Here is a 25,162-nt window from a genome sequence, read left to right as displayed (position 1 = left end):
CGTTTCTGTAAGACGGTGCTTAAAGATGGGCTGTTTTTTTTTTAATTTTCAGATGCATTTTTTTAGAAAAAAATATATAATAATTTTCTAAATATTTATTATTCAAACTTAGTGTTTTGTGAAGCTTATTTTGAAGCCCACTTTAAAGTTCCCTATACGTAAAGAGCCCTCCAAACAAGAATTCAAAATGATTATTGTTTTAAAATATTTTTCATAATATCTTCTGGGACCTTTTGCACAAATATTTTAAAAATTGCACAAAGTACACATTTTCATTTTAGCAATATTATGTATTTTTTTCACTAAATTTCCATCATTTCGTTTTCTGCAACGTCGGCACTTTGTTGGTACTCCATCTCGTTTTTGTTTTGCATCGATAAAAAATGACGTGTTCGTTTCATTAATAAAATTGGCAGTGCCTCGTGATAAATATTGGGAACCGGTGGTGCTTGTAATAACGAGTGGGCAGCACAAATCCACCGCGAGTGTCGGCCGAACCCTTTTGAACATGGGCGTCGGACCCGCATCGCTGTGTCTGCGGTTTTGCTTTGAAAAACAAACAACACTCTCGCTGGCCCGCCGCGTGTGTTTTGAAAGCGGAACATTAATTAACCCGCACACACCATTTGCAATCGGTCTCAAACAACGTCGAATTTCCGCATATCGGCCGGCTCAATCAAGTGTCCAGTGCGTTTTCCTTTCCATTTCAATTCTCGACCGTAAATGAAGCGAGCGCCACATCTCTATTAGGCTTGATAATTGTTAATTATTCATTTGATGCGCGGAGCACGTTTTCAATGAAATACGGAGTAAGAGCAACGCCAACTGTGCGGAAACATAAATCAAGGAACAAAATTTACAAGATAGATGCGACTTATTATAATTTAACAGCTCGCTAAAGAGATAAAAGGAGGCGAAAATTATATGCGCAGACGTGCTCCCCGCGGTTCGGCGTGGTCGGATTAACAAGAGATAAAGCCGTCATCGCAGTGGCTAAATTCGCATTTCGCCGTGTCTCGCGCACACCTTTTCAATAATGCAACGCCACAACGGCCGCCTTCGCTACAACTTTTCGCGATGTTTGCTGTTCAAAATTCAAGCAAACTGTTCTTTAGCTAATTTGATTTTTTTTATATTTGCACAAATAGGAATTTAAAAATGTATGCCTATCACAATACTTATTTTTTATCTAATAGGACAGATTACTTTAATTTACTCTGATTTTCATACTATCAGGAACCGTAAGCCTCCTGCTGACTTAAAAATTGATCTATAGTTTTTTCTTCTAATACAAGGAACGAGTTTTTTTTAATGAAACGCCAAGCACTAAAATGCACAAATCAGCATAATTAGCAAAATAATGCCTTAAGATAATATTACTGCAACATTTGCAACTTAAAGTAGGACCTCACCTTTGCTCAGAGGCAAATATTAATATTTATGAGGTCCCAAATACGTGGTTCCCCAAATACGAAGCCTATTGATTCCATCATTATTAAATTTTTTTTCAATTTCACGCCCCTGTGAGTTTGAACTTTTGGCAAAAGTACCAAAACTTCTAACTTACATAAGTACACATAATGAAAAGAAATTGAGTTTCGCCTTAAAAAATAAATATACAAATAAACGATTGTATTGAATGGCATGTGGAACTATTTGGAACCTCATAAAAATTAATTTTTGCCTCAGAGCAAAGGTGAAGTCCTAATTTAAAAGTATATCGGGTTGGTATGGTATAAGACGCTTATTCATTTCAGTGCTTCTGACTATTTCAGACAAATTACGCAATGTCAATACTTGAGACTGAAACTTTTAACCTCGAAAACGGCCAAAACCCGTTTAAATACCTTGAACGCCAGGGTTTGATAATATACCACCCTAACAACATGCCAAAAACATAACAAAAAAATTTAAAAATCTCTTGTTTTAAACTTCTCGTCACGTTCCTTATTTTACTGATTTTTACCAAAAGATCGGTAATTAGATGCTTTCTCAAGAAAAATAAAATAAAGACAAATATTAAATGCAAAATTATCGCAAGCCTAAAATATAAATTTTATGATTTAGAAAATCACTGAGAAAGATGAGAAAAAAAACTCGTGCTACGTTGCGAACCCTTATAATAAACGAATGATTGGTTTTAAAATCTAATACAGGATTCGAGAAATTTGCAATGTTTTAAAATTCAGGAATGTGCTGTGATAAAAGTAAAGTTCTAAATTGAACGAATAATTCGGTCAAGGCCAATAAAAGAATCTCTCTTTTTGTGTACCCACCATTTGATAGAATGATTGATTCAAATGAGAATTCATCACACCGCGCAATTCCCCACTGAAGAATTTCACGTGGGCGATCATCAGCGTGCAAACAGACACAAATCAATTCAGTCTGCAGACGCCAGTCGTTTGAGGTCAACACCGACGACAGCTTAAAATACAAGACCTTGCATACTTCGATCACAAGCACGCTCGCGTTAAGAAACGATCACACCAGCAGAAAAACGATCAACACATAACAAGCGCGTCGAGAGAGTGAGTGAGTGAGTGAGCGCATGCTATATTAAAATGTGATCGGGCCGAGAGAGAGAGAGAGAGAGAGAGAGAGAGAGAGAGAGAGAGAGAGAGAGAGAGAGAGAGAGAGAGAGAGAGAGAGAGAGAGAGAGAGAGAGAGAGAGAGAGAGAGCCAGCGAGCGACCACAGTCAAAAGAAAAATGGTTGTTTGATGGGCCAGACGAGTGACACGAGTATGTGTATTTTCGAACCAGGTTCAAATGCTCCCTGCTGGGTCCGCTTCATTTGTTCGCGGCGGCGGCGGCAGCGGCGGCAAATCTTCACAGACGAGACCAACGCAGCCTCAAATTTATTTTTGTTTGTTTTATCCGAACCGCGTGCGCACATTTTATTAATTGAAATTCGCCCACGGTGCTGAGAAAAAATAGAGGAACGAACCCTTTACCGCCGGCGAAAGGGCCCAATGTAAATCAAACGAGCGCCGGCTCTAATGAGAATGATGCAGCGTCTTTGCTCCGCAGCCCTTTTCCTCCTCGCCGCCGATACCAGTGCTGAGATAAGCTGGATGAATAAAAAAGTAATAATAGTCGGTTCTTCCTCGCCTGCTATATCCTGTTGTGGGTAAAGGAATTCCATTAGAACTCAATATTGTAATCACGTGATTACTCTCGTTAAAAACTGATTAATGATGTCTTTGAAATCAAATGAATGACCAAGATATCAAATCCAGGGACTTCATAATAATGGTGCAAACATTTTCATTTATTCAAACTATTATGCGGCAATATTGTCACTTTTTTTGTGAAACTTTAGAATAAAACAGGCATGAATTCGTTATCAATGTAATATTAATGATATAAACACTTCATTTTGAATGTATTATCATGTATATAATATCATAATATATTATGAATGATATTTTTCACATTTGCTGCCAAACAAAAATATAATATTTTTATTCGTTTTGTTTTCTATCATTCTTCCAATCAACTTTTCATGATGTGCATTTATTTAGTAAAATAGATGACGCAATGTTAAAAGTGAACGCAAACAGTTTTATATGTGAGCTCAAAATTTAGTTTTTAATTCAAACTTATGTCCCAGCAAGTTTTATAAGGGGATAAAGTAATAGATTAAAAACCCATATTTCATAATAAGGAATAAATTTTCTGTATTTTGCTATTCATATGATTCTTTCAAAAAGGAAAAATATAGTCAAAAAGTATAAATAGTCTAAAAAAAACCATTCCTACCATTGAAACTTTACATGCTGTACAATACAATACTGCTTAGTTCATTGTATGGAAAGTAGAGGCCTAGATAATTATATGACATCACACGCCAAACCAATTGTTGAGATTAATTATTATCGGGTTTTAAATTGTTCCACGAGAGTAGCGTTGGCAACAATTTGAAATCAACAATTACATAACCCAATAATCTTGAATCCATGTCACTTGAAACACTATGTATCATCAAAAAATTATAAAATTGGCTAAAAAGTTTGTAAGCTAATCTAGCGGTGAGCACCGTCTCCTTGTTAGAAATCATAATCCTTTTCCGGAAGGGAAATTTAGCTCATAATTTGCACACCTTTGAATTATTGGATATATCGCGAGAAGAGGGAACGAAATAAACTGAAAAATCACTGAAATCTTTTAATTTTTCGAGAAATATGACAAAATCTGAAATTTAAACTGTTTCATTATTTGGTCCTGATTTCTCTACTGTGCGTTGTATAGACTATTGTTAAATTAAATGAAAAATAAAACTCAACTTCTTGCTTTAGTCAACAATGCAAAATGTTATTAATTTTGTTGGCCTTTGTAAAGCTCTACCCGCTCTATCTTAATTTATTGCGCCTGAGGAAATCAATCTGTATGCAACCTGTCGGACATTGCGGTGTTTAGCTTTGAACTTTGCTCAATAGGTGGCGCAGGCTTCAAAACTCGCTCCACCAGCAAGCACAGGCACCTCCACTGCTTGCCAGCTGACTCGGTGACTCTCGAGTTATTATTGCTTTTGAGTTATTATTTCGCAAGATCGTGACAACAACAATTAAAAGACTGTCTATTTTTGCCCTGGCGACGCTCAAACAGTTGTGAAATGGTAAGAAAACGCATCACCTTTGTATTGCGAGCCAATTCTGTGCTCTTACTTGCCAAAGAGTGCAAGAGAGTCGGCAGCTGTTCATGCTTAAGTTTTTGTCCATTTGTCATCATTTGTAATTCTTGGAAATTTTCAGTTTGGCGGATTTAATATGTTGCATGACATCATGCCCTCCCGAGTCTTCAAGACCGCCTACAGAGCCTACTCTGTCAGCATGCTCCCTGGCAACGAAAGGACTGACGTCGAAAAGGGAGGAAAAAGTACATACATACGAGCTTTCCTTTCGGTGTCCTCATTTTAAATTGCAAAAATTTCAGTTATCATGCCACCCTCTGCGCTGGAGCAACTTACCAGACAGCGGGTTGTGTACCCTATGCTGTTCAAGTTAAAAAGTGACAGCACAAAAAGGGAAACGCACTGTGGAGTGCTGGAGTTCGTTGCTGACGAGGGCAAAATCTACCTGCCAAATTGGGTAAGGCAGATTTCCTTTTCAGGCTCGTCTGCATACGTGTTACTGAAGAATTTCAATAATTGTTGAATTTTAAGAATGCCATTTTCTCAAAAACGATGTCGCGGAATTTGTTTAATTCATTGATGCGAACATGTGATACAGTGAAATGAAGATTGCGAAAGTTTTGTTGTGACCCTTAAGGTTGTTTGCCTTTGCCAGCCACGTTTGGTCAGTCGCATATTTCTAGAGGCTAATTTGGTTGTTGTTGACGAAGGAAATAAACGCTTGCTAATTATACCACGGTTTTTGGCAAATTGCTTTCGACTGAGTATTTCCCCTTTGCAGATGATGCGGAATCTGTTGCTGGAAGAGGCCTCTCTGATCACCGCCGAGTGTTTGTCTCTGCCTGTGGCCACCTTTTCAAAATTCCAGCCCCAGTCTGAGGACTTCCTCGACATCAGCAATCCTAAGGCTGTGCTAGAAAATGCTCTGCGCCACTTTGCCTGCCTGACCACTGGCGACATGATCTCCATCATTTACAACTCCAAGGTCTACGAGTTGTGTGTCCTCGAGACCAAGCCCGGCCCGGCCGTTAGCATCATTGAGTGTGATATGAATGTAAATTAGTCATCCCGCCGTGAAAATATCTTAATTAGCCTATTAATTTTGATTCCAGGTGGATTTCGCCGCGCCGGTCGGCTACAAAGAGCCCGAAGTGGAGCCAAAGAAGGATGACGGCATGAGCGTTGACGCGTACATTCCGCCTGAGCCTGCTGGCTTCTATGCTTTTGCCGGGGCGGGACAGAGGTTGGTGCTCTCACGACCTTGGTGTCGAAAGTGTCGCAGTCGCTCAATCAAACTTATTTATGACAAAATATTTTGTCGGGCGGCTGTTGAATCAGCCGTTTAAATAATTCATGCCCACACACACTCGTCATGGGCGCATTGTGGAGATTAATTTGTCTAACCTAAGCACCATGGCTTAATGGTGATGATTAAAGTGGAGATGAGGCAATAATTTCACGTGCCAGCACTCCAGCAGCTGCCTTCCGCTCAGTTTAATATCAACCATTTCAATTGTGCTATTGTAATATACTGCTGAGCTGTATAGCATTCAAAACTATTGTCAAGGATGGGAAAGAAATAGCGGTTTCGTGAGAAAAGAGTTATCGACCTCAACAAGTAAAATCAGTTATTGATACTGTTATTTTGGTACCGATTCCGACGAAAATAGCACGGCCGTGATTGATTTCTTCACTACTTCTTTCTTGCAAGTGCAGCACGCCGTTTAATTTTTTTATGAAGCTCATCAAGCTTAAAGGTCAAAAATTCTTGCTTGTTACTACTGCACACGCAGCATAACATTTTTTCTCTTGAGTCGTAATCCCAATCAGGATGTGTTTATTTATTTAGCTCAGCTGGGCAGACTGATACACGATTGCCAGGCCAGACGAGTTAACATTTATCTGCTCTTGCATAATTTTCATTGACCAATCATATCAAAGATGTCCATATCGCGCAGGCCTTGCAGGATAATGAGCCTGTAACATCTGGAAAATGGGCTTGCTTTACGCCGAAAAAGGCAATATAACTAGCAGCTTTTAATCAAATTAACACAACACGTTGGAATTTGGGAGGTATGCGATGTTAGGCCGTCTAGATGCTTCGCAACTTGCCGCCTGAGATGCGTGAATCGGCTTCTCGGTATGAATTTCTAACGCTTTGGAGCCGTTGGTACAGAGGCGAGAGTGGCGTCAGAGACCCTCCAGACGGGCTGGGCACCTGTGATATCCGCTAGTGCCGCGTAACTTTTGAGAGTTATGCCGACGTGCTCATTATAGGAGAAATAATACGCCCTTCTTTAAAGTACGAATTCAATCAAAATCAAAGACACCGCCAAAGTAGTTCGCCCAAATTTAAATGCATTATTCGCCTTAATTTTGCTTCAACTGTATTTATTTCGCGATATCATTAGAGTCGTGCCCATTCCCAGAGGGAGTAGCAGATAGTTACTTCCGAATTAATGCCGACATAAATTTCGTGGGTGACAATTAAGCTCTGCAATGATTCGTTTCTGCTTTTTCAGATTGGATGGCAAGAAAAAGAAGGAGGAAAGTGTGAATGGGGAGACACCCAGCTCACTGACGACTTCCCAGCAAAGAGGCGCTTACACGAGGGGCATTCCAGACTACGACTACCAACCAGGGGTCATAAGATTTATGAGGCATGCCAAGCCACAGCAGGAAAAAGAGGTATTAACATTAACGCGCTTTTTTTGCCGTTTTAAACTTTGCCGATACCATTTTCAGGAGGTTGTAGAGGATTTTAAGTACTTCTCTGGTGCTGGCAGATCGTTACGAGAAGCCAAGAGTAGAAAGTGATCTCCATCTGCTGCTCATGTACAGATAAATTAAGTTTAAGTTTTGGCGTAAGCATTAAACGTTTTCACAGAAAAACTTGAGGTTTGAATTGAAAGTCAGCTTTTTCATGATTAGCTCTTTTAATATACTATTATTAATATCATTACACTTGACACAGACAGACATTCACAATTACATATACTACTATATCACACATTTTCAATTACTCATCATGTTTTGATTCGCAGAGTGAGTAGTCAGATCAAATAAAATTAGTCGTGTGTATTGCTCATGTTAGTTAAGTAGAGATCAGCATTCTCTTTATACACATAATTTATCGATAGCATTTCTGCAGCAGAGATTCCCTGTATTTCGCGTTAATACATAGAGGGTACGATCTACTTTATATAATATTAACAATAAAATAATTGGCAGCACAGCATACAAATTGACTTAAAAAATTTGGGTCATCAATCCAATCGGCATTGTAAAAATCTTCAATACAAAATAACAAAAATGTTTTTGAGCATTTCCGTATTACTTCATATCACTTATAAATAGCATTTAGAAAAATTTGAAAATATTGCTCATTTTGCCAATCAGTTATATATTAATATCAATAAAATATAATGACATTCGCTTCAAATTAGGAATGTGGTTACGCTCCTTAAATTCTCGTCTCGTGTATAGAATACTTATCAAGTCTTTGTAATACTACAAAATTCAAAACGCTGTTTTCCAAACATCGATTTTTTTCCGTCAGCTAATATACTTTCAAGAATTCCCAGACTAATTTCAAGTGGGTTGCTCCATCGAGTGCTAGTTTTAAACTCAGGACTAGATGTTATTATAATTATCTGTGAAAGGCACAAAACAGATGCAATTGGTTGCTTTCCAAGGTGAGCCTAAAAGAGTGCATTTCGTTGCTAAAGAGCAATCACTTTTTAAGTGAAATTTTGTGCAAAATAACAGTGGCGAAGTCTCAAATACCAGCTACGTGACAAGCTGAGGGTGCCTCATGGCAATAAATTGCAGCAACATCATTAAGTACCATTTATTACAATTATCAGTTAAGACTTTTTACTTTGGAATGCTTGCACTGAACGAGTCTGTGAACCCCCTAAACGACGCACCATTTTCCATCACAGGCACGCGCTACAACCCAAAATTCAAAGTCTGCATCTTTCTCATGAGTATACGACACGTTTAAAATTGTGACTAAAATAATAATCATCTACTGAACACAAATCTAAAAATCTTCATTTCTCTAGAGAGGAAACTCACAAAAATGCCATCATTCTAAATAATTGATCAATCCTTGTCAACGCCAAATGTATAATTTTAAAAAGATAATTTCACTGCTCAACTGACTGCGACTAAAAGAACATGCCAAACTAAGGAGTATCCGTTGCAAAGGCACATTTCAAAGTGCAGTACTCTCAACAGGTGAATCTGATCTTTTGAGCGTCTTCACTGAGTTTGGAGAGGTAGGGTTCGATTTTCCGTTTGGATTCGAGACGGTCAGCACTGTGATGCAATTGTTTCTCCGGCGGTGGATCGAGGGCGCCGGAATGGTCGCGGTTGCCGTCTGGTTCTTGGTGTAAATTATATTGCGACGGGGAGGAACAACTGGTTTAACTTTTTGGCTCGCCTCCTGTATAAGGCTCTCGTCCAGCTTGGTCATGCTTGGTGATTCTTCTTCTTCTTCCTGCTTCATAATGCACTTTGCCGGCGAATTTTCCTTGATCGGCTGGAGTAACGAAGGTGGGTTGCTCGAGGGTGATAATATTTCAGGCGTGTTGGATTCGGAGCTGCTCGTGCTTCTTCCTGGAATTCACACGAGAGAGCGTAATTTTAGTCAGAAGGCTGCGCGGAGGCTGGCTGGAATTTCATTGTTTCCAACTCTCAGGGTGAACCGGGTGTTTACCTGAATAGTGTAGGATGTCGTATTCCAAGTCGTAAGGAAGAGACATTCCAACTGCTAGGTGCATGGCTAAACCCTCCAACCAAACTTCCACGACCTCGAATGGGGGCCTAGCAAATTTTATAATATGCAAATCAGCGTCATAAAGGTAAGCAATAGATTAGTTTTATTATACTCTACCTCTTATCGGGGTTGAGATCACAGCAAAGAAAGGCAATGCGGTACAACGGCTCTGGGCAAGAATTGCAGAATTTTTCGAGAAAAATATTTTGACTCAGGCCAAAATCCGATGACCTTGGCAGGTAGTCAGGGTCAGCGTGGACCCGGCCAATTATCTGCAAACATGAATACATATTAGGCGTTTATGCTAATCTTATGTCTCCGGGTTGCATACTTCACACAGCACTATGCCGAAAGAGAAGATGTCAACTTTCTCGTCGTATTTGTTGCCTTTCATCATTTCAGGGGCCATCCAGTACGGGTTGCCCACCACGGTGTACCTCTTTTTCCTTTCCCCCCTTCTGCTGCTACCGGTAGCACCAGGGTTTCTCCTTCCACTGCTGATTCTGGCGTTTCTCTTGTCTGAGAGGCCGCCGATGCCCGGCGATGAAGAAATGATGCGTGCTAGACCGAAATCGGCAACCACAACTGTCCGGTCCTACAAAACAGTTAATTTTATGACACATTAAACTTTCTGCCGCGTGCAATTAAAAAACGGCCGTTATAAATAAGCGCCTGGCTTTGACGACCCGAATAGAACACACGCGAGAGCTCGCGGGCACAAAGGACGCGAGCGTACCTCTCTGACGAGACAGTTGTGCGAATTCAGATCTCGGTGGATTATGTTACGGGAGTGGAGATAAGCCATGCCAGAAGCAATATCCTTGGCAAAATTAGCCCTCTGCTCCCAAGGCAGGGGCTCATCAGGGTCGTGGATCAGATCTCTGAGGGTGCCGCCGGGGATGAATTCTGTGACTAAGTGCAAGCGTCGCTCTTTGTATAACACGCCGATGAAACTGAGGACGTTATGGTGATTCAAGCTACGCAGAACGGCGACCTGGAACCATAATTATAGACGGCCGTGGAATTAATAGTCTCGCGCTCTCCTAGTTTTCGTCTAATAAATATGCGATGGGCCTCACCTCTTTTAGGAAATTTTTTTGCGCCTCTTCATCTACTCTATAAAGCTCCTTTAGGACCATAACCTGGAAACACAAAGAAGCGAGTTTTATATTATAACTCGCACAGCGCAGATAAGCTTCAGTGCGAAAGGCGTCGAATCTCGACACACACGCGGTTGAATCTAGTTAGGATTTGTTTGGGGTTGTAATCTCTTAGCAAAGTTCACGTAGTATTTTCTTTTCTTATCAAGTCACTTTGGTTACATTTTGATTATTTCGTTAGCGGCGCCGTCTTACTCGCAACATAGTGCAAAAGTCACGTGAGAATACGTAAGCGGCTCGCTAGTGATTTAGGGCTTCCATCAAATAACGATTATTGGTGCGGGTCGTCGTAAAATTGTGACGAGGGGAGGGCCGAGCCTGTAGGGGGACAGAGATCGCAATGATGGTTTTAAATGTTTAATGCGCACCTCAGCAGTTGCCCGGTGGGTGACTTTGAAGACCTGGCCGAAAAATCCTTTGCCCAGGAGTTCTCCTTTGACCAGATCGGACGCTCGGAAGACTCTCTGACTATTCCTAGGAGGCTCAACGCGGAATGATCTCGTCCTAGACAAGTCACAGCCCTCATCTTTTAGACCAGGACTAATTCTGAAAGCAGAAAGTTAAGCAGTGTCACACAATCGCGCATTCAAACGCATCTAGTAACGCATAACAACCATTAACAAATCTCAGGGCGATTTATTTTTCGGGCACTTGCCCTTCTCACATTTGTGGCACTTGCCCTTTTCACACTTGAGTCTTTGGTTTTGGCACTGTTTTGTTCGCTTGACCTTTTTGGCCGTTACAATGTTCGATGTCTGAGGACACACTTTGGGCGCCCGCTGCTTGATGGCGGCCACGCGGTCCGCGTTCACATTTCTAGTCAGTGTTCTTGCGTACGTGGCTAGCCGGCCCAATTTTCCGCCTTGACGCGGACGGTCTTTTTGCCGCTTTTGCGTCACAGTCGGCACTTGCACGCGGCGCGGACGACCATGTCCGTCCAGCGCCAAAAAGAGTGTGTGACGTATGTCCGAGTGCCGCACCGATGAGTACGTGTTGTAGTGGTCGAGTTCGATGTTCTCGCGGAGTAGACACTCGTCCGTAAACCTCTTAGAGCCGTAGGGCAGGCCGCACCCGTCCAGGCATAGGTACAGGCACGTCGCCACGCTCTGCACCTGAAGCAATGCCGCACGTCAACGAACATGTTTCCATTTTCCCTGAGATTTTGTGCGCCTTAAAGGGGAATTTTTATCGCTCGTGTGGTATATATATTTTAGTTAATTAATTAAACGAGTCCTTCTGCCGATGGAGAAGCGAGGTCACACAAAAAACAGCCGCAGCCAAGCTTTGTGGGGAAGCATTTTTATTGGAGTTTATAATGATGGAGGCAAAACAGAGGTCACCTTCAATTTTCCAAGTACAGTTAAATCGCGCTGACGATTAAAACATCTCTAAAATTCTTGCGTTTAATTTGCTTGCGCTAGCCGCCCGGCATTAAGGTCAGAGGCGAGGGGAAAAATTATTTGGACGCCATTCAAGTGCACTTTTGCAACTATAAAAAGGGCCGCGACTCGTCCGTATACCATACGTTACGTTGAATGTGTTTTATATGTGCGTGTGTTGTTTAATTTTAAAACACGCGCCGACTGATTGCAAAGTAAAAAATAGAACATTCCCTCAGCGCGGCTGCTGTTTTTCCTCAGTCTGGGCAAACGCGCAACGAAGCAGACGCGCGGACATGAATGATTTTTGGCCAATTCTCAAGCCGACACACGGTATGCGAGAGAATTCGCACACAAGTGGTCCACACACCTGGCGCAAAAAACGAGATCACGCAATAATAGGAGTAAATAAATAAGCAGAGCGGCGGTACATAATGTACCCCGTGGCGGGTAACAAAGCACGCCACCATACGACTTTCACTTTTTACTTGGGAAACCAGCGCTTTGGGCTAAAATCCATTAGAAAGGTGCTCTCGATACGGGCTGAAATGTGATGGATTCGCCAGAATGTAATTGATTGAAATGCCCTTGACTGACACACTCGTCACGAAATTAGCGTCAGCTCGGAAGAAATTCTGGAGTCATGGAGGCTCGCGCGCGTTCACGTACGCCAGACCAACCACCCGTGCCGTTCGTCCATCGCGCTCGTCATATCGTGCAGATAGGCCCACTTAAATTTTGGTGAATGCGTGACGTAGGTCTCGAGGGAATGAGGAAGACCTCTAGCAAAGTATTGATTGCTGCCATTGCTCACCGGTTCGATATCCCCAAAATTTGGCCGAATAAATAGTTGCATGGAAACGGTCGGGTGACTTTTAGCCAACCTTCTCGTCATCTAGGATGCTAGATCGACCCGTTCGCCTACAGCACGCGAGATTATCGAGAGAAAAAAGCGGCGTACCTGCGGCTGCTCCACGGCCGCGAGAAACGAAACGAAACCAAGCCGCTGCCGCTGCCGCCGCCGCCGAGAGATCGGGGGCTTCTCAAAGGTGCAAAAAATGGGAGTTTTGCGCACAAAAACCTCAGGCGAAAAAGGCGGGTAAAGAGGCGTTTTTGCTGACCTGTAGGACGCCGATTCCGACGGTGGACCGCTGGAAGACGGTCAGGTCCGACTGGTCGTCGTATGTGCCGTTCACCTTTCCGCCGGGGAGGATTTGCAGGTGGCGGTTTTTGATGAAGAGCTGCACTTTCCTGGAGGCGCCGAGGATTTGCTCAAGGTCGGGCGACCTTTTGCGCACGTCGGTCTCGTCGTCGGAGGCGGTTTGCGAGTCGTCGAGCACGAGGTGTTCCATTTCGCTGTCAAGAGTGGGTTGGTCTGGCTCGTCGCTTAAAAGGTCGAAGGTCCTTGAACCGCCGCCGCCGCGCCAGACACGCCGCCACATGGTCGACGAGGCAGGTGCCGAGGAATCTCGCTCCGAGCCGCACACCGCCATGGTCAACAAGAGAAAGATGAGCAGCCGGCCGAAGCCGTGGCGCAGCAGCAATTTCTCGCTCAAAACCATGCCGAGAGCGAAGAGAGAGCCTCTCTTTTTGAGCGAGAGGCTCACCCTCGATTGCCACACAGGCCGATCACACTGCACGTAACACCGCGGAGAGACGAGAGAGCGAGAGAGAGAGAGAGAGAGAGAGAGCGCGAGAGAGCGAAGAGTGTGAGAGAAGAGAGAGAGAGAGAGGCGGTCGGCGGTGTGCTCTCTTGTTCGGAGGAATAAATAGAACTAACTGTCGTCTGTTCACCGGCAATGATGAAGACGTGACTGAATAATGAGAGGCGTTCGTATTTTTATCACACGTGGAAAATGGCACCAAGTTGAAAAGCTGCGCCCACCACCGCACAGTGTTATTGTCTGAGGCGAGTCGGATATCATCTCGGGGAGTGGAATTTCACTTTCAGCTGAACCGGGCCTACGTGCCAAGCCGCAGCCCTTATCGCGCCCAATTCGCTTGTTGCATCACACGGCAAATTTCGCGCGCTCATCCGACCGCCCATTTATCTCGCTACCGACACCGTCAGACACACAGACACACTCTCCGCACATCGCATCGCACGACTTGCAATTTTGTTGCCTCCGAAAGGGGGGGTCACGAGAACGGAGGAGTAGCTACTAGCTCTCTCGCTAACTAATTAGAGGTCGCTCTTTGAATGAGCGCAACGAACTCTCCCGCGGTGGCCTGCGAATTATCAATTACGCAAACGAGGGGCCCGAACCAACGAAATTTTTGTGCCCGCCCGCCGGCCGGCCGTCCGTCCGACAGCCCGCCCGTGTCAGTTAATTGACAGATTTATCGCCACTTTCGCACATTTTCGGGTATCAAAGGCAGCGCGCCGACCACTATACGGATCATCTGATTCTAATTAGAGGCTTATTCACTGGCCAATTACGATTGAAAAATCGAGCAGACAGACAAAAACAAATTGTTCGCGTGATCAGTCAAAGCGCCACCATCGCACCGAAAATAGGGGCTGCAGTCACACGCACAGACAAAAGTACTTCCTTCTCTCTCTCTCTCTCTCTCTCTCTCTCTCTCTCTCTCTCTCTCTCTCTCTCTCTCTCTCTCACTCTCTCACTCTCTCATCGCGCTCCACTCCACCGCCGGGGCTGGCTTTCCAACTCCAACTCTCGGCTAGAGAGAGAGAGAGAGAGAGAGAGGAGAGCACCATCCATCGATTTACGAATCCGTCCTTACACAAAGAAAACGCCATAAAAACATATAGGGGCGCAATAAAAATACATTCCTCGTGACTTCTTGGTTGGTTCTTGGGGGCTGACTTTGTCAAAGTCGCGCCGCTTACAAAAATAGATGGCTATGGAAAGAGGCGTGCAAACACAAAAAATAAATTAAGCATAGACTCACCCGTCTAGTAATCTGGACATGGAGGACGAACGTTCTTTGCACCCCGGGGAGGCGTTGCAGCCAGCCTTGTTCTGTTGGGCGTTTCTCCGCAGTTGTCTAGATCTTGACCCACTGATGTACCCCTCGTCCCGTCTCTTAAAAAGCCTCTCTTTATCCTTGCTAGGGCTGGACGGCGATGCCGGTGTCGTGTAGGGAGGTGACACGTCCGCCTTGTTAGCTCCCTTCAGGTGGCGTGGCTTTAAGGCGTCAGGATCGTGTTCGATTGTGAGCTGTAAACAAATTTGTAGGTTTGCCAATTGGAGCGTTAAACAAATAAACCGCACGAAGAGAAAATAAGGAAAATAGAGCCATTATTTATTCACCTGCAGAACCGTGTTGGAATAGCGTAGAAGGTTCTCGACGTGCTCGAGCGGTTGTTCGGCAACAGGCTCCCCATTCACTTCAAGGATTCGATCCCCAATGTGAAGTGACATCAATTCTGAGCTCATGTCCAGCCTAAAGAGGAGCGACCCTTTTAGTTATTGAGCATATCATGGCTTACAAACAGCTAATAACGATTATGGAAGCTCAAAAGCTCAATTGCAAATTTAGGCGCAATAGGCAAATCTGCGTAGTGAGCCCGAGAGGGTGTTTCGCACGTACACAATTATTGATTTTCTGGTTGGGCTCTGTTAAAGATGAGGTTACATTACAGTAGCAAAGCGATTTGATAGCAATTTTCTAGACAGACGACAATCTATAAATTTGTCATTCACAAGCGGAATTAGCGTGCCATAAAATCATAAGCAAACTTTAATCAGACTTTGTTCTCAATGTGAAAGAAAGAAACAGAAGATAGCAGTATCGCACTAATTAAATTGCTTTGGGAAATCCTGTCGTGCATATCAGATCTGTAATAATAATTTAAATGGTTTCCTAGCACGTGTAATCCGATTTCAGCAGAAGCCAACTATTTGGTGTGAGGACACCAAGATCCTTTTGGGGGAGAAACCTTAATTTTTACTCTTGATAAGCTGAATGGTTTTTCCTCAGATGCGTGTGCTTCCTACAACTATAAGTCTTCCGTTTTCATGGAAGTAGCAGCGGGGGATAAATTAATGATAGGGGGATCACTTTGTGTTTGTAATCCAATTTGCTGACAAGGCTGACAACAACTCTCATGACTAACAATAAAACACTGGTAAAACTATAAATACAGCATGTTCAAATAAGCAGCCAAAAACAAAAAAGTTGGACATGTGACTAGCAGGTAATCAATACCTCCTTTTGGCTGCTTGAAAACAGACTGTCACTGTGGAATGGAGCCAAGAAGCTGCAAGCTTCCCCATCTTGCATCCCCAATTACACAGCAGACTGTTTTGTATTAAGGAGAATCGTTTCGTAAATGCGAAAATAGAGAATTGCCAAACTCACTCAGAAATCCGCAGACCCCGGCAGCCGATGGGACGAGGAGTGAGGAAACCCCCATCCCCTTCGAGGCTCAGCTTGACTGTCCTTGGGCCGGCTTGACTTACAGGCACGGGAGGAATTTCGACGAGTCTGATCGAGTGCTGCGGTTTGCCCGCCTGGCCGCTGGAGCTGGCCTGGCGGCCAAGCAGAGGCCGCATCTGCCGCTTGTAGCACTGGCCGCAGTACAGTTTGGACCGCTCCACCAGGGCATACGCCTCGCCATCCCCGATAAATCCACTGCACGAAGAACAGCAGAAGCATTCTGGATGGAACTTGTGGTCGCCGGCGACCATTACAGGACCAGTGATCACCTGGAACACACATTGCGATCCAATTCAGTCATTAATTTGATGAACAAGAGATTATTTTAAAAATTTACTAGACGACACTTGTGAAATTCGCAATGGTTTGGTGATTTTTTTGACCATTTTTTTTTTTGCTCTTTTTATCCCTGTCCGAGGACCGGGAAGGGCGCCCACTGCACTAGCACGAATGCTGAAACCCGGGTCCCAATAACACCGCGAACGGATAACATGGGTGCACCAGGCCGCACAGGGACCCAGCCCACCGAAGGGCCACTACTTGCCTCCGCACCGAGGACTGCATTGAAACGCTAGACATTCGTCCCGTGAAGCCAAATCACGCATGCTGGAAAGGTGCAAACCAGCAAGTAGCGAGTCGGCGCCGGTGCGCCTCCCAGCCCGTTGAGCAATTTGAGCATTTCGAGTCACTAAACTAACCACTTTTTGCCATCTCTGACATTTTACGTGATTGGGTCTTTAAATTAAAAGAAAATAAATATAAATGTGTTAAAAGAGAATTGAATGCAAGCGATGAATAAAGCAAACACAATATTAATACATAAATTTAGTTTAATACTCCGATTTCACCTGTTCACGCGGGCATTTAAAGAATGATAGTTGAACCGATTAAGAATGGCGTTAAAAACAAATTAAGGAGAGCCCACAAGATGGAACTGGAAATTTTGGAAACAGTTTGTATCTACCAACCGTTTATTTATAACCAACTAACTGGTGAAAGAGTTGACTTTTAATGGATACACAGTCCAAACCAAAACTTTCATAATATCTTTTGTAATAAGCAAAAAATGTTGGCTAGACTGAACAAGAGACAAGATATTATGTCTTTTAATAGGGCCTTTCGACCTTTGCACACAAGTCACAACATGATCTTCATGCCAAACGAATGAGCTATGAATTTTGACCTTCAATCATTTTCCCATATTAGCGCCGCACACAAATAGAATAATTGGCAATGATCTGTGCCGACATAATCTTAGGTCAAAGTTTAAGAGAATTTTTATGGCATGATCTAACCACTGCAGAAGAGTTTTTGCCTTCTGTTTGCTGCGCTCGTAAAACCACTTACTAGACACGTAATAACAACCACGTCGCCATGTCAACAGACATTCCTAAAAGCTTAACAGCATTTGCAATATACCTATGCTATTTTAGCAAGTATAAAATAAATTTCGCTTAAATACTGTGCAGTCAAATAGGTAATTAAATCGAAGGAAATCAAATATTAAATGAACTAAATACTTGTGCAATTATAAATTTTGCTTGGCAACCAGAGATATGAGAAACACAGCTGGGTCAGCCAAAACATCTCCATAAGAGAGTGGTTTCATCCAGAGACGCTTGTTTTGTGTTTTTAAGATAGAAAGTAAAGACAGACTGCCTGTGAATTGGAAGCTAGAGATGATGGCAATGAAAATTACTCACAAAAAGGTTAATAATATTCAAATTTCATTTTAAGCGAAGCAGACAGAATTCAATGAGTAAATAACCTACAATCTAAAATATCAGAAAGATTGCAATAGTCTCATTATCACGTCTGATTTCATTTGATACAGTCCTGGAGAAAATATCTTGAAAGGTCCGATCCAGTCCACTCAAAAAATGTGAGGATTCTACACATTGACGTACTTCATCTTTAGCTGGCTGAGCACGCTGACAGATAAAGAATTTTCTGGGAAGTGTTTATGATATTTCATTGAAATTAACTCACGTCCTTAAATGAAGAAGCTTATTATTAAAAGTTGCAATATGATGAAGAGGAATTTCTTCGATAATGAGGCATTACTCTTGTGAAAACGGCAAAAGCAACATAAGAAACTCTCACAATTGATTTGGAGCATGAAAAGATTTGAAAAGCTCCCATTATGCAGCAGCAAATCTTAACTGAAGCCATAATTTATGGCACTGATGTATCAAGCATCATTCAAGGAATCCGTTATGTATTTAAAAGGAATGTTTTTCTTCGAACCTTCCAGTAAAAATTTCAGCAGCGGACTGTTGAATCAATTGAAGATGTGCAATGTACTAGCAGCCAACTTATTATTTCTTTGTTTTTTAAATTAGAAGAAATAACTTAATTTACGAGTTAGGAATGACCATGCCAATATTCGTTTAGTGCCACTTGTCACACAATCCAGAAGGTCGTTTTGTTCTATTGAGCCAATCACAAATTTCAAAGTTTTGCAACGAACGCTGTTAAAATTATCACTTATAAAATGTAGGCTAGAAAAATGACTCTTTGAGATAAGCAGTAAAATAAAAAAAATGATATGTGTGGACTTAGCGTCATAGATGGTTAATGAATTATTATCTACCGTGAATATCAAAAAGAAAATGGAAAAAATTTAACTAATGAGTGAATTTTCTTTAACATGTCTACTTTCCATTTTCATCTCTGTTGCCAAAATTGACTTATAATTTTTAAAAGAAACACCACTTGCGACTAGATAAGTAACTCAGCTGATTATTAATATTACTATTTTAAGAAAACTATAGATAACATCACAGTGACTTGGAAATTATAAAACCATATTTCTAGTTGTTTATCCTCTTTGCTATCAAAAGATATCAACGCAGATCTACAATCTAAATGAAATATCTTATGTTTTAAGCATCAAGTTTTATAAAATGCATATTAAAAAATTCCAGACATTTACATGTACGCAAACGCGTGTTTTGCCATTCAGGCTTAACCTAGTCTCACAAAAATAAAACGCGCAAGGTAATCTACCGAAAAAGAATCATTGAAGTTTACGTTTTAACTACAAGTACTGTCACTGACATTTGATTTAACATAATGCTTTCTTGTTAAACTATTTAAAAACACTTTCCTCTGCGTAGAAAAGTGCGCAACTTTACTTTCAGCTCTCTCACACTTCTATTTATACAAAATTGACTATCCCAAAGGCACAAGGTTTAATGAAACCACCAGCGGTGCCGAGCAGCTGAGGTGAATGACAAAAAACATGAGGTATATTTTTAGAACGTCGCAAAATGCCAACCACCCCTAGTAGGTGTGACTCTGCTTTGTGCCCACGACAAGCCAGCATTTTAATGAGTTTAAGGCCCAGCTAAGCGTACAATTAATCAGTACGCGCAATTAGCAAAGCATATTAAAACTTTTGACCAGCGCGTCGTAGTTCTTTGAACTTTAGGAATGAGATCACTTTGAACTTGGCACCCCAAGGGAGTCCTTGGCTCATTTTGTAGGACATTTGAATCACCTGGCCACATTGTTGGCAAGCCTCTCCGTATTTCGCACAGTAGTCATCTTTGCAAAACAGCAATCCGTCTTTCTCAAAGTACCAGCTCGACAGTGCAGCATCACAGGCGGAACATCTGGTAAAAGCCAAAATGCCACATTAATTAATTAAAATGGCCGTTAGTAAAAAGTGAGGAAGGGCCAATTAAAAATAGATGGAATGGATCAAGGAACAAACCTAAAACATTCTAGATGCCAGTCTTGATTTAAGGCATGGACGAATTCTCCTTCCTCTACTTCATTGCGGCAAGCGGCGCAGAACGACGGTTCTCCATCTTCTGCACATAGAATCATAATTGGCATTTACACGGACGTGCGCGAAACAACACGGTAAAATAATGCGACACTTCTTCGCTAGTCTATGACAAAACAAACACCGCAGTGACACAGATATTGTTACACTGCTTGTGCATTATTTCGCAAAAATAATTTATCACACTGCTATGCAGTAAGACATAAGCCTGCGCAGGATTTTGCATACATATCACAACTCCCCGCGGAGCACTAAATTTATTATGTTTGTGAGCTTTTACATATAATTGTGTACATAACATTGTCCGAGAGAAAAGGAAGAATTAAATTTTCTCAGGCAGACAGGCTAAAAGAGTCGTGTGAAAATTACAAGGCAATTTGTTTTGGTTTCTACGTGTAAGCAGTCTGAGCCAAAAAGCGTCGCAGCAAAGCAATAAAAATCTCTGGTCGTGCCCCCGCAATTTTTCAACGCCCACTTTGTAACCTTCGGTTTGTGAGTTTCCTGATAAAAATTGTCTGTTCTTTGCACAAAATCAGTGAATTTAAAGGGAGAGCTGTAAGGAAACATAAAGTGCGCAAAAATTGTCCAACATGGGGAGTAAAAAAGGGGTGAAAAAGTTACCAGTTGTTGTTTCTTCCTCCATAATCACATCGCTTCATCGAGACAGCAACACAAGCAAACCCTTTGACAGTAGTCACTGCAGTCTGACCAACAAAAACTCTTGCAATGAATATTTTTTTCTTTAATTTTTTCTTTCATCCAAAATAAAAAAATTTGTTTCCTCGTAAAAGAGAAACAAAGGTGGATAAAATAGTGGAAATCAGGTTCGAGATGATTAATAACAATAATTTTTTAACCCATCTGTGGGAGAATATGACAGTTTAAGTGGCAACAGTGCGCGCTTTTTGATACTGAATGAGACAAAACGTAAACACAAACATCTGACCACCTGCTCTCGCTATCTGCCGCTAAACATTCGTCGCTCACTTCGAAACTTTGTATTTCTCAGCTCAAAATGCCAAAGAGGAAGTTAAAAGAAGAAGATGATGATGAAAACCTTTGGTTGAATGCTGCAGGTGGCTCCTCAAAAATAATTGACCCTGAAAAGATCAAGAAACACACTCTTGACTCTGATGAAGAGGACAGCGGCGACGATGAACAGAAGTACAAAATTCTTGCTTCTGATGATATTGCAGGTATACAAATTATATGGTACATTCATAACTCCTTAAAAATGGTCTATAAAGTGATATTTAAAATTTATGTCATTTTATCTGCAGACACAATCGCAAAAAAATCAAAATACATACGCTGAGCTGATAGTAATAAGGCGAAGAGCATGAATGTGTGAAATTCGTGATTTTGTTCAACTGCAATTAATTATTTAATACGTAAAACACTTGCTCGACACGTATAATATAAGTCAAACAAAAATATAATTTTTAAAAATAATATTTAGCTTTTAGTCGCACCCGAATTTGATGCGAATTGGATGAATAATCCTCCAGCCTCTATTCGCACCTACCTACTTAAAATATTTAGGCATGAAAATAACAGGGTTTTCTGCTCTCCCTGAATTTCACCATTCCAATTGCATGAACTAATAGATAATAATTGTATGGACAACAGCAAAATACTTAAAATAATATAAAGCGAAATGCTATTAAATAGAAAATAGGAATAAATAAAATAAATAACCCTGCAGACATGATTTTAAGCTTGTAAAAGTTTCATTTAAATAAGGTAATTAATGCACAAATTTTAGGCCAAGAGGAAGGCACTGCTCAATTTGAAGGTGGAGTGCAAATTACTCCTTTTAATATGAAAGAAGAACTGGAAGAAGGCCACTTTGATGGAGAGGGCCACTATCATTTTAAAAAGGAGAGCAAGGAGGACAGAGACAACTGGCTTGATAATATTGATTGGGTCAAGGTTTGAAAATAAATAGCTTCACTATTTAATCCAGCAAAACTCATTGAATTTATTGTCAGATCCGTCAAAGTGAAGAAGATAAGAATCTGCAAAGAGGCGGAAACAGCAGTGACGAGGATGACTTGAAGCCTTTTGACATTACTGAAGGATATCGATTGATTCTAGCTCACCTTAAGCCAAAAGAGACCGTGGCATCCGCCCTGCGCCGTTTAGGTTACATTTGTTTAGAAATTCGCTTTTGTTTCCAAACTTGATATCTGGCTTAAATATTAGGCAGTGGTCAGTCTTTATCCGCATCTCAGAAACTAAAATTGAAGAAAATGGGCAAGAGCGTAGACACGTCAGCTGGAGACAAGACTGCTTTTTTGGCGTTAACTGAGTGTGCAAACAACATGTTGAATGCGACAGGAAACATGAATGTGTACCAAGAAACATTTGAGCAAATATCTGCAGTTGTATGTATCTGATGTAAATTCTATGAAAATTGTTTCTATGTGTATTACTATGCAGGTCAAAAAGGCAGACGACAAGAAAGCGAAAACAGAAGACCCGCTTGATATTTTCGCAGACAACTTCGATGAGAAGGAAAAAGAACGAATGGAAACAACTTCCGCTGAGGAAGATGACAAGGAGAAAGGGAAGGAATCGCCAAAAGACGAAGCTGGAACTGATGGTAATAAAATTCGTCCAAAAATTTGTTGTATTTAATTTTATTCGAAATTGCAGTGGTTGAATGGGAGTTTAAATGGACAGAGAGCAGTGAAGAAATCCATGGGCCACATACATCAGAGCAGATGCAATCTTGGGTGGAAGAAGGCTACTTCAAGGACACAGTGTGTGTCAGAAAAGTTGGCAGTGGTAGCAACTTTTACTCCGCTCGAAGAGTAGATTTTGAACTTTATATCTGAAGTTGAGAACCATAATATTGGTTGTCAAAAAATTGCCACTTCTGCTCTTTAGTCGTGTCAAGTTGATAATCCAAACATCTCCTTGGAGGAATCCTTTAAAATAATAATATTAATATTTTCAGAATTCGTTTTTTATCCAAATTTCTTGCTTTGTATATTGATTGCACTGAACTATCGGGTAGTCTCGCCTGAAACATTGGCTTCCAAACAAGTTGAAATAAAGATGACCCACTTCATGTGAGGCGTCAGTGTTATCTTTCTCCAAACACTTCTTAAATTTCGTGTCGCAGGCACAATGAACCCTAAATTTATGGTCTTGACTACAGCTAACTAAATAAATTCAACGCGTAATCAATACCTTGTGTATGGCGCAGTATTTTTCAGTCCATACTTGGTTTTCCCAGCCGGAATAAAATCTGGACAGTAATCATGCTCTCTGCAGCACATATCAGTTTCTTGGTAGTATCCTAGATCGGCATAACTTGTGGCAATATTCCCTTGTCCACACCACTTTGTCCCTTTAGTTATTAATCCAACTATATGTAAATTTGAAGATTTTTTTTAATAATTTCAAACCTGGAAATATCAGCTGCCTAACTGTCTTGTCTTCGTCAATTGGTCTGCGTCCATTGACTTCTTTGGACGGATCTCTCCTTGGTGGTTCGTATTCCATGCTTTGTGGTGGGTCTCGCGGTTTTTCAAAATATGGCGTTTTTCGCTGAGTGGCCTCTTGTTTCGGCGACGCTGTGGCTCCATACAAAACAGCGTTAACCAAAATAATTATAGGTAGCTTCATTTCACACTCGTTTCGCAGCACAGACTAAGAGATCGTGACTAATGCCGTTTTGCAAATTTAAAGGCTTTTTAACTGTTTCGCATGAGGGTCGTTTGTGTAGCAAATCAAACGCGTGATGCGCATGCTAATCACCTCCGGTCGCAATTTCTATTCAGCTCTCATGAATAATATATATTTTAATTAATTTAGAGGTTAATATGTATTATATTCGCGTTGTATTCAAAGATAACAATTATGTGGCTACCACTATATGGCGTGTGCATATATTTAGTCACCACTGCAGCAAGCGCATTATATTTTTTCAATGTCAGTTATCAGCAACTCTCACTTTATTAAGTTGCAAAAAGTGCTACTCAAATATTTGTGGATGCGTCCACATATCCACAGAAACGATTTTTTCCATTTTTAAAAATAGTGGACGCGTCCACAACTTTGGATTTATCTACAGAATTCTTTTTGCGAGTTTTCGGATCTTTTTAGAATTTTATATTCGAAAAAATGTGGATATTTTTCATTGCTTAAATTTTAGTGAAAAATGTGGATTCTGGATGTTGCTTAATAATTCTTGTTCATAGCTCACATTTTCATCAAGTCCCATAGATCATAATAGGCCATCAGCCATTACAAAAGTGAAAAACAGAAACTGATGACTTTCTCTTTATAGATGAGGGTTCATATTTTTTCTGCGTTAGTAATAAAAAATCATCAAATTATCCGAATAGGAAAATAACAAAACTTAGTTTTTTTTAATAATATGAAGATAATAGATAGGTATTTTATTTTTTAGGCAAAAAATCCCATAAAGTCTCTTTTAAGTCATGCAGTCGATTCGAAATCACCTGCGCAGACCAGACAATCCACGGAAAATGCGACTGCTGGTTTGACCTTCCCGAGCCAGTGCGTGCGTGTCGCCAAACATTTAAGATAATGTGAAACAAATTATTTTTGAATTTACTAAACATGCAGCAAAAAAGTGATTCCAAAAACCCTTTAGATTCAAAATTTTGGTTTATTACGGATCAGCAGGGCCCTTTATAAAAATGTGTCAATTTCGTATTAATTGTTCTATCCTTGCACGCACATAATTTTGCTCATTTTTTCATTTTATTTATTTTGATATTAAATCAGATATTTAATAGATCAAACCCGTGACCTCGTCAATCAAACCTAAATTTTTATTACTACCTTAATTTTAATTTTCTGAATTTTGATTATAGGAATTTTTGCAAAATATTTATAATAACGGTGCGCACTGCGCAGTTAAGTATTGTACTTCTTATTGTCTTTACCGCCATAAGGATTCAAACTGTTGGCTGCTCTGCAACCTCCCTGGCACCCCACTGCACGATGTCTGAAAAATTTATTTTGGTCCT

At 41.2% G+C, this 25,162-nt stretch overlaps 4 protein-coding genes across 6 annotated transcripts; 2 read left to right on the top strand and 2 right to left on the bottom strand.

Annotated features, from left to right (window-relative positions):
- The first annotated feature begins 4,458 nt into the window (after positions 1 to 4,458).
- Ufd1-like (ubiquitin fusion-degradation 1-like) lies at positions 4,459 to 7,526 on the top strand. Of its 2 annotated transcripts, XM_065478613.1 has the most exons (7): positions 4,459 to 4,619; positions 4,756 to 4,879; positions 4,937 to 5,091; positions 5,416 to 5,688; positions 5,747 to 5,877; positions 7,157 to 7,322; positions 7,380 to 7,526. In XM_065478613.1, exons 1-7 carry the CDS (start codon positions 4,617 to 4,619, stop codon positions 7,449 to 7,451), a joined length of 924 nt encoding a protein of 307 aa, XP_065334685.1. In that variant the 5' UTR covers positions 4,459 to 4,616; the 3' UTR covers positions 7,452 to 7,526. The 2 variants fall into 2 exon arrangements, with proteins under 2 accessions (XP_065334685.1, XP_065334686.1); XM_065478614.1 differs by lacking the exon at positions 4,459 to 4,619 and having other exon boundaries at positions 4,632 to 4,879.
- Positions 7,527 to 7,551: 25 nt separating this feature from the next.
- LIMK1 (LIM domain kinase 1) lies at positions 7,552 to 20,905 on the bottom strand. 2 transcript variants are annotated; one of them, XM_065478601.1, is made up of 14 exons: positions 20,775 to 20,905; positions 20,079 to 20,178; positions 19,863 to 19,977; positions 16,283 to 16,629; positions 16,130 to 16,222; positions 15,232 to 15,364; positions 14,870 to 15,138; positions 10,946 to 11,123; positions 10,497 to 10,559; positions 10,154 to 10,411; positions 9,749 to 10,012; positions 9,535 to 9,689; positions 9,358 to 9,464; positions 7,552 to 9,257 (listed from the first exon to the last, which is right to left on the bottom strand). In XM_065478601.1, exons 1-14 carry the CDS (start codon positions 20,794 to 20,796, stop codon positions 8,854 to 8,856), a joined length of 2,508 nt encoding a protein of 835 aa, XP_065334673.1. In that variant the 5' UTR covers positions 20,797 to 20,905; the 3' UTR covers positions 7,552 to 8,853. The 2 variants fall into 2 exon arrangements, with proteins under 2 accessions (XP_065334673.1, XP_065334674.1); XM_065478602.1 differs by lacking the exon at positions 16,130 to 16,222.
- A 154-nt stretch (positions 20,906 to 21,059) lies between these two features.
- holn1 (CD2 antigen cytoplasmic tail-binding protein 2 homolog holn1) lies at positions 21,060 to 23,259 on the top strand. Its single transcript, XM_065478611.1, has 6 exons — positions 21,060 to 21,349; positions 21,919 to 22,085; positions 22,145 to 22,298; positions 22,359 to 22,540; positions 22,596 to 22,758; positions 22,812 to 23,259. Exons 1-6 carry the CDS (start codon positions 21,169 to 21,171, stop codon positions 22,991 to 22,993), a joined length of 1,029 nt encoding a protein of 342 aa, XP_065334683.1. The 5' UTR covers positions 21,060 to 21,168; the 3' UTR covers positions 22,994 to 23,259.
- Positions 22,780 to 25,043, bottom strand: LOC135935968 (phospholipase A2-like). The gene is made up of 4 exons (XM_065478619.1): positions 23,570 to 25,043; positions 23,352 to 23,511; positions 23,143 to 23,295; positions 22,780 to 23,086 (listed from the first exon to the last, which is right to left on the bottom strand). Exons 1-4 carry the CDS (start codon positions 23,787 to 23,789, stop codon positions 22,984 to 22,986), a joined length of 636 nt encoding a protein of 211 aa, XP_065334691.1. The 5' UTR covers positions 23,790 to 25,043; the 3' UTR covers positions 22,780 to 22,983.
- Positions 25,044 to 25,162: the final 119 nt, after the last annotated feature.

This window comes from Cloeon dipterum, chromosome 2 (assembly GCF_949628265.1).
Source record: "Cloeon dipterum chromosome 2, ieCloDipt1.1, whole genome shotgun sequence".
Lineage (NCBI taxonomy): Eukaryota > Metazoa > Arthropoda > Insecta > Ephemeroptera > Baetidae > Cloeon > Cloeon dipterum.
This window is presented reverse-complemented; position numbering and strand designations above follow the sequence as displayed.